This window comes from Meleagris gallopavo, unplaced genomic scaffold, assembly GCF_000146605.3.
Source record: "Meleagris gallopavo isolate NT-WF06-2002-E0010 breed Aviagen turkey brand Nicholas breeding stock unplaced genomic scaffold, Turkey_5.1 ChrUn_random_7180001847085, whole genome shotgun sequence".
Classification (NCBI taxonomy): Eukaryota; Metazoa; Chordata; class Aves; order Galliformes; family Phasianidae; genus Meleagris; species Meleagris gallopavo.
In genome coordinates, this window is record NW_011114844.1 from 7,278 (window position 1) to 16,321 (window position 9,044).

General features: G+C 39.6%; 1 protein-coding gene across 1 annotated transcript in view; it reads right to left on the minus strand.

The window, feature by feature from the left end:
• LOC109364333 (FYN-binding protein 1-like) overlaps positions 1 to 7,278 on the minus strand; it is a gene marked incomplete at its 5' end in the record, with an annotated part of 14,525 nt that extends 7,247 nt beyond the window's left edge. The window contains 5 exons of the mRNA XM_031557536.1: positions 454 to 610; positions 2,094 to 2,147; positions 4,385 to 4,404; positions 5,639 to 5,697; positions 7,125 to 7,278. Coding sequence (XP_031413396.1) covers positions 454 to 610; positions 2,094 to 2,147; positions 4,385 to 4,404; positions 5,639 to 5,697; positions 7,125 to 7,278 — 444 coding nt within the window. The remainder of the gene's footprint in view (positions 1 to 453; positions 611 to 2,093; positions 2,148 to 4,384; positions 4,405 to 5,638; positions 5,698 to 7,124) is intronic.
• Positions 7,279 to 9,044: the final 1,766 nt, after the last annotated feature.

Genomic DNA, 9,044 nt, shown 5'->3' on the forward strand with positions numbered 1-9,044 from the left:
AGAAAGAGAAATCAGTGAGAAAGAAAACCACTTAAAATAAGATCTTCTATTCTCTTCTTCTAATTTAGGTACATCCATTTTATTTCTCATAGAACAATTTGAAAAAGCCAACATCATTACTTGCATGGAGCCAAATTCTGATGTTAGTTTGAAGGATGATACTAAATTACCTCTCAACATGTCCTTGAAGATCCAAGGATGTATGCTTAGAATAATTCCTAACTTACTGTAGTACCTCTTGATGCTACATTATGTTGTACAGTCATTTGCTGCTATGTACTGAGCTCTGCATGCCAGGTAAGGACAGCAGGGCTCATGGTAGTAATTACTGCTTTGTTGATCAGTGACTCAGCCTTGTTAAGGTGACTCTTTTGGTGAAATGCTGCATGCACACACATGTTCCCTATCTTATAGTGAAAACATTCAGGAGCACAATGAAGAAGCAGAACTTACAACATCCTTTTATCCTGCCCAGCCACTTTCCTTCTGGGTTGTCTGTCAGGCGAATGATTTCAATTTGATCCCCCTGCTTGACAGTCAGTTCATTCTTTCCTCCTTTGCTGTCAACACAAGCCCGTGCCTGATGAAGGACTTGGATGGGTCCTGTTAACTGCAGAGAGAAAAAACAACAAAAGAAGTCACAGATGTAGAAAAATACAGCTCTTTCCCAAACATTCACACAAAAGATAAAATAACTATCATGATGATTATTTGTTTCATTGACATTTAAAATACTACAGACAAACATAAAGACATCACCCCTACTTCCAGCTTATGAACTACAGTTAAAGCTGGGTGTTAAAAGAAAAGGCAACTACATAGAAATAAAACATCTGAGTGAGTGGCAGAAGCACAGTAATAGAAGACTAAAATCAACCTGTGGAGCTGTTTCTCATGGAACAGATTTGTATTTGATTCTACCAGCCAGCTCCGTGTAGTTACAGCAGAATTACTGATATGAAGAAGCCTTCAGTAAGATTTGGAAAGTCTTCCACATAAGTTATGTGCAGAAAATTATGCTTTATAAGCGATTCTGCAAGCACCTTAAAGTGGTGATCACCCAGTTTGGTAGAATTCAGGAGTCTCTTTATGTATGTTGAGAGGAAGCTTGTTTGGATTTTAACTTCTGTGGCTTTACTATATCAATAGTCTTGCAGAAGGGTTTGGCTGTTAACAACTATAGACTATCTTAGGAAAATCTGTTCCTATATGAAACAGATTTGCGGCTAACTCCTGACAAACATTAGCTAAACCACTATTAACTATTAATATTTGCTCTTTGCCTCATGTCTGTTTTTCATCACCGGTGCAAGGCCATGATGTGGCAGAATCACTATGGCTTTACTGTGCATAATAGAAAGGGAGAAAAATAAATCCACCTACTATGTACAATGAAAGCAAAAGCAACAGAGTGAGAACATCACAAATAAGCATCAATTAAAAGAAAATGATTGGCAATTTTGTAAACTGTGAGAGTGTGCTGACCAACAGCTCCATAAAAATGACAGAAAACAGAAAGAACTACCTCATAACTCAGATCCTAGGCTCTGACAGTAACTATAGCTCCCATACAAATGTATCCTACTCCCTTCCAAACCATTTAGGCTGGAAATCCCATTGAGCTGGAGACCAAGACAAGGGCAATGTGATGCTATTTAGTGCTGAAATCTCTTAGAGGCTCAATATGGTTGTACCTAGCTTGAGTTAAGCAAACAGAAGAAGTATATGGTTCCCAGTTTCACTTTTATGAAGGGCTTTTGGTGCTATTCAGTGAAGGAAAATTATTTTAAACTGAAAAGTGAAGAGAAATGCTTTTAAGGCTTTTTTCTTTTCATAAATAGATCATAAGGGAATTTAATGAAAACAGCATAAACACTGAAAAAAACATCTTCGTCTTCAGTACAGAGTCTGAAATTAGGCATATGCCAAACATAAAAGGGTAGATGAAAATTGTACTCAGGAATTATCCAGGTGCTTGACCTACTTAGCACAACAAACACACATCTCAGCTGTCTGCAAACTATTTTGAACTCAGCAATGCTAATTAATGAATCTTAGATGTCTTTGCCCAGTTTACAAAACAAAGTGCTTACTTTGAACTTCTTCCTTATTTCCTGCTCTTTCTTTTCTTTTTCCTTTTGTTCCTTCTTTTCTTGGTCCAGTCTTTTCTTTTCTTCCTTTTCCGACTTCTTCTCTTTTTCCCTTGATGTTCTAGAATTAACAGTGATGCAAATCTCAATAGAGGTTTCTCACCCAGTGTCAGAAAACAGCTACATGTGGCAGAAGACTACTTCTCCCAGTGAAACCAAAGATGCAAATTCTAAACCCAAATGCGGTTGCAAAAGATTGAAGAAGCAGCCCTCTCTCTTATACCACATACATAATTTAAAGCAGCTGTTTTCAAGAGGGCAATATAGCAGAAAGGAAGGCTGGCTCTGCATGTGCATGTCCAAACATTTCTGAACTAATTTTGGTAAGGAGGCTTGGAAACTGGCAGCAACATAGATGCCAAATACATATCTAGGCTACGAGTGGTTCACAAAACCCAAACTGAAGCCTGAACTGTCAGTGTAATGCTACTTTAAACTTAATTGAAAGATGGTCTACATAAAATGCAGTGCATTGTAAGCGTGCCTAATACAGGGTTCATTGCCTGTGATGCCTTGCATGCTAGATGGTACTAAGATGTGGGGATGTAAGTAGGACTATAGTTACAGATTTGCAGGTTGCTGCCAGAAGATTGGCTGGAAGACCTATGCTCTGCAGACCCTACGGAACCAATGGAGTGAGGCTCCCTCTTCTTGCTGTATCAATACTTTTGCTGAATTGATACGCTCAAATTTAAAAAAAAAAATCTACAAATAAAAATACTGACTGAATGAGGAGTACTTCTTTTGGCTGTATTGCTTTAAAATTATCTATCTTCAAAGAGAATACAACAAGAAATTACTGCTGAAAGCCATTATACTTCTGAAACAATATTTTGGTGTAGGAACTTATAATCTCTTTTATTCCAAAGGAATTAGAGTGTTTCTTTACATTCTGGCATATAATGAATCCCATATATTCAGCCATTAGTGCGATGAGACACTCCTCAAAATGAAGGGCTAAAGGGTGAGCAGAGCTCTGATTCAGCTCTACAGAAATGCCAGGAGTCTTGGGCCATGAGATTTGTAAATCCAGCCGCTCATATAAATTCATTTATGTACGTTTGTATACAAAGCAAGAATAGCCAAAACAGAAGGATCTCCCTGGGACCATAATAATGAGGGAGGTGACCTTACTTTTGTTCCTAAGCTGTAATTTGAAATATTGATTTGTACATGTTCATTAGGTCAGAAATCAGACTTTTCTGTTACCTCGCTCACAGTAATCACTTTGTTTTATTAAAGAATTTCTTTTCACCCCAGAGCGTATGAGATATAAGTTGGAAAAAAACTATGAACAATCTGACTTTCTCTATGTGAAATGAATGAATCCAATAATGCTTGGCAGCACTGGAATCTATTGTGCCAGATGAAGCAGCTGTTGTAGGAAGCTTTTGCTAATAAAGATACAATAGGCTACAGGGTTTAAAATTAATACCTGATGTCATTTATGTCCTCGTACATCTCTCCATCACTTCCTTGGTCCTGTAAGGCAAAAATCATTTTCAGTGGCTCAGATACATCTGGTAAGAAGAAAATGCACCTGTTATATGAACTTCATAAAGACTATATAAAAACATTTACAGCAAGATGTAAATTCAGATGTTCTCAAGTCTAGTTACTACATTTTCAGACCCATTCTTTTTTTTTTCCTCCTGACTTTGAATTCGTGATATCACTGTTATAAAGCCCCGAATTGTTACCATCACACTAACAGTAGCACAATGCTTCATCAAAAGTGGATGTTTTAATTGCAATGCTAGTCCTGGAAAGCCTTTATCTGCAGTGATTATTGCACTGCCATGATGAAAGTGTCATGGTTAATAGCAGTAACTAACATCCCAGTCTGGAATGGTTTGGATCAAAATGGAAGACGGATTAGGTACTTGCATACATCAAGACAAACCTGTGCTTAACTGATGCAAGTCATTTACTACCAAAATAGAACAGGGGCCTTGTTTCTGGGAAAGCCCAATAAGATTAAATGTCAGAAGAAAAAGAAGGGTTTTTTTACACTCTTTTTTGTTAAAAAATAAAAACCAAGTACTGGTGTCAAGCCAGCTTTGATAATTAGCTCCAGGTTGCTCTGCTTACACAGTTTTATTTATGTCCTTCATAATAAGTACTTCTACAATTTATTGTCAATATGGCTGGATTCATTCCACAACTAATTTTCTAATTAATTGGAAGTAACTTGCACTAAAAAGGAGAAATTTATCAGGGAGGATAATGCTTACCCCATCTTTATTTCCAGGACCTGTTTAACAAAAAAAAAAAAACCAAAAAAGAAAAAAAAAATCACACCAAAAACAAAAACAAAAAACAAAACAAACGAAAAAAACACCAGGATATTAATTTTTTTTGTACAAAAGCAATCCACTCTAGAGTTAATTCTTTACAGACTGCTAAAACATAAGTGGTATTAACTGGAAATAAATGCAGACTCCTGCTTTCACTGAGGATCTGAGAGTGAAAAAAATAGAGGTTTTCAAGGTATTTTTTCTTTTACTTTGTAAAGTAGACATACCTGCCATAAACACTTTACTTCATCTGCTGTTTTCTAAAAAATAACATATTTCACCACATTTTTAGAAGTGAAAAATTTGTTTTCAAGATTCTTCAGTGACACTAACATACTTACCTATGCAATTTTTATGCAAAAATATCTACTTACACAAGAAAATCAACGTTAAAAAAAGACAAATCCGTCTGAGCAGACCACATAAAACTTTCTTGTGCCAGCCCTGCAGCTGAATAGGGGGTGCAAAGGTTTTCCTGTTAAGCCGGTGTCTGCCCTGGGCTGCAGGAGAAGGAAATCTGAATCCACCGCTTCCTCCTCCCTGCACAGGTAAGCTCGGTAAGCAAAGAGCTTGGGCTCAGATGCAGTTCCAGCACCCACACTGCTGTGCAGCACAGATGGCCATCGTGCTGAAGGATACATTCTGTGCCTGGCACAGACTGATGCCTCCAGAGCAGAGATCAGAAGGCAGACTGAAATTCTTTGTGTTGCAATCTGCTTGCTTCTCTGGCTGCTCCTGGTACAACACAACCACTCACTGCCTCTTACAGAAGGCAGATCAGAAAGAAATACTAAAAGCACAATGAATATATTATTATTCTCTTAATGAAATATAAAACAATGCCTATTTCACCAGGGCACACAGCTTCAGCTCTGAAAGAACAGCATTCATTTGGATTTGGATTTTCAAATCTGGTAATTTGCTGTCCCAGTACCTTTAACGGAACAACAAAATAAAAACAGAGGGAGCAGGGGGAGAGAGTGGAAGAGAGATATTTAAAGCAGTTCTTGAGAGTATGTAATATTAATTCTAAAAGAGCTACATGAGAAAAACTTCACTCATAAAACTGCAGTACCAGCATAATCAGTTACACAAATCATTCACAAACACATTAAGATAAATATGCCTTTGCCTCTCTTATAAGTACAACTTTCTTACAGCTTCATATAGCTGTAATTAATTAAAACTTACCCATCCTACCCTGTAAAAGAAATTCAACATCATCATAATTTTCTTCAGTGTCTGGATTTCTGTAAATAAGAAAAAGGGAACATGTGAAAGCTATAAAGATGATTCTATGATTGCATTTTTGTATAACTATTTTTTCTGGTGCTTTCTTCAATTATCTTATAGAATGGCAGGGCACTCTGTTGAGCCTTATACGTTCCTTAAGTACTCCTGCAATTCCCTAAGCTGCTCTTCCTGTGATTAGGTTTCTCACACAAGGAACACCTAGATCCGGAGTATGAATGGAGAAAATGAGCTGAAGGCACTCAGATACCATGGAGATGGGTGTGGTACGAGAAATACAATAGGCAGATGGGCTGACCCAATGGAGTGTCTGTTGCTCATCTTAATCACGCTCGCGGATGAGGGCTTCTCACACAACGTACATACAGAACGCCAGATGTTTTGCACAACGTTAAATATAGCTCTACAAACTGCTCCCTGACTTGTATGGCAAGTGCAAACAAGGGACGGGAGAAACCACATTGTAAGGGTAGGCCGGGTACAAGGTCTCTGGTGTTGGATCTAAACGTGCTGCCAAACCGAGAGAAGTAAGAAAGTGAAAATTTAGCTGGCAATTACATTAGAGATCTCTAACTTTCGAACAGTTTATAATAATCGAATGAGGACTATCGACCCGAGCATTCACTCATCAGAGGCGCGTCACGGGAGCGAGGAGAGGAGAACGGGAGCACCCCTAACAAACACCGACCCCGAACCGCCGCCGCCGCCAGGGGGGGACGCAGCGCGGCTCCCGGATGCAGCAGAGCTCAGGGCGCAGCCGGCTCCCCGCCTATCTCCCCGTCTGCTCTTTGAAGCCAGCTGCTAAGCAGGAGGGCTCGATATTTTCCTCGGCGTGTTTCCGGTCAGTTTGCACGCCGTAAAGAAGTGCTCTCTCTTCTTCGCCGCTGTAGGTTTCCCGATTAGCTGGTGGCTTTTCGAAGAAGGGCGAAGTAAGACCGAGGCGTAGAGGAGGCTTCTAAGATTATCGCGGGCGGCCAGGCTGCGCTCCGTCGTGCGGTTTCACACCGCTGAGCTCGGTTCCTCGCGCTCGCACGGCGGGGTGTCAGCTAAGACGGACAGACCCTCCTGACTCCTTCCCTCCGGGAAAATGCACGGGAAGGCTTGCGCTATTGACTCAGCTCACTTTCTGTAAGCATACGAAATGTACTCCTCTTTGGAGTACAAAAGCCAGCAGGTGTCTGTCTGCTCCTTCCCCTACCCCCTTACCAAGGGGCAGAGAAAGCGTTCTTACAAGTAACGCTATCTGGGGAAACAACTAAATACATAGAGAATCCAAATTAAGAAAACTTTTCCATACAGGGCAGGGAAAGGGTAAGATGAGCAAAATGCCCAGAAAACTGGAAAAGCGTCTTCAGCTGCTACTACATGAACAAATAGGCAGAAATAGGAGAGAAGACAAAAGACCTCGGATGTTAAGCTCACTTACATTGTTCCAGAGCTGGTCTTGACATTTCTGGGCGGCAGGCTGGGAGCTGCAGGGGTGTACAGGGTTGGGTGAGAGGCTGGTGGAGGAGGTGGTGCAGGTAGGGAGGCTGCTGCTGGGGAGGGGGCCATTTGTTTAAACCCGTCATTCTTAGGGCCTGAAAAACAAACAAATAAATAAAAAACAAAAACAGAACAGACTAAATTAACCAAGCAAACAGCTCAAGAAGGATAGAAAATGAAAACCTCAAGTTCTGCCTAGAAGAATGTAATGCCTACAGCAGTCTTGAAAATATTTTTGCAAACATCTGAGTGAGATACTAAAACATCAGTTTGTCCAGTGTATAAGCTGTTGTGTTCTCAAATAATCATTTATTCTACAACGTGCTTGCAGTGATCAGTGTCACAGAAGCAGTGATGCAGTCTTGCTGGAGTTTTCCTTGCTCAAAAACAAAGTTTAAAGGGAAAGGATGAGAAATGAAAAGACTTGGTATTGATTAAAAGCTGTACAGGTCTCTGTACACCTTGAAGTAAGTTTGTAATGTCATCTATAGAAGATTGGATCTAGTTTTTTAATTAGCAAGCCTATACTAGTAAAGATGCAGTGTGGGAAGTTACACCCTCAACAAACAGGTGGTAGTCTTAAAAACAAGATGATGCAGTGCAGGAGAAACACAGAAGCCATAATTATATGAGTAGACTGCACTGTGTACTGCGCTGAATGTGTGCTCCACACAGAGGCTGCAACCAAAACTGTCTTAACTATTGCTTTGAGAGTTCACATTCAGACAAGTTACTCACACATATTCAAACAAAATCACTGTCTGGATACATGATGTTAAGCATGGGATTATATTTTAACTAGCATTAGTGGATTAAAAGCTACCTAGAAGGAATTCTTCCCAGCTGTATGGAGCAAAGTCCAGCAAATTCTAAGAAAGAGAGAAGCAGGAGAAGAAAGGGTATTCACATGTCAGTTAAACCAACAACAATCAGAAAGAACCATTTTGTCTTCTGGAGGTTCTCTTCGAGTTTACACCTGCGTAGTGAGATGAATATCTTGTCACGAACAGAATAATCTTCAGAGTGTTGGAAAAAAAAAGTGGCTTAAACATAAAACAAAAAGTATTTAGTAATGGTTAATATCCAGACAGAAACTTAGTAGGACTACTGAAGGAGCTTTCCTTAGCTGTTTGGGAATTTGAAATTCAGTGGAAAAAGCTCTCGTACAGATTCTCTTTTTTGTAAATTTATAAAACAGAATGTTTAATTTATCCATAATGCATGCACACAAAAAAATGTTAAGAATCCCATTACCTGTCTCTTTTGGGATGATGTCATTTTAACAGTATCATGAAACAGAATGAGGAGCCTGAAGCCTATTGTATTACAGAATAAAACACTGGACAATATAGATGTTCTGTGCTTCATTTCTCCACATCATTGTTGGGGCAGAAAACAGGAGTTATTCTTATCTCCTTACATTAGTAGACATGAATGTGGCAGGGAAGTTGCTATACTAGGTTTATTTTACCTATTTTTGGTAACAAATACCAGAACAAACTGAATTTGTCATGTACTCCATCTAAAGTGCTGGCCAGCCATTTGCTGCTCAGAGCTAGACGTGTGTATGAACGGTACTTCTTCTTGACAACCTCCTAGTCTGTAACTGCTGTGAGTTTAGATAAGCTAAACGTGGCTTCTGCATGTTAACAGTTCTCAAAAAAATTATCTTCCATGGACTTGTGCAGTCTTTCCTTCTCCCCATGCAAGTGCACTGTAATGACAATATGCTGGCAAGAATCACAAAGCCTACATCAACACAGGTTGGGAAGGGACTTTTAGGGCCACCTGACACAGGCTCCCTCTCCAAGCAGAGTCAGTAAGTAGCTCATGGCTCCTTGAAGCAATACCTGAACATACA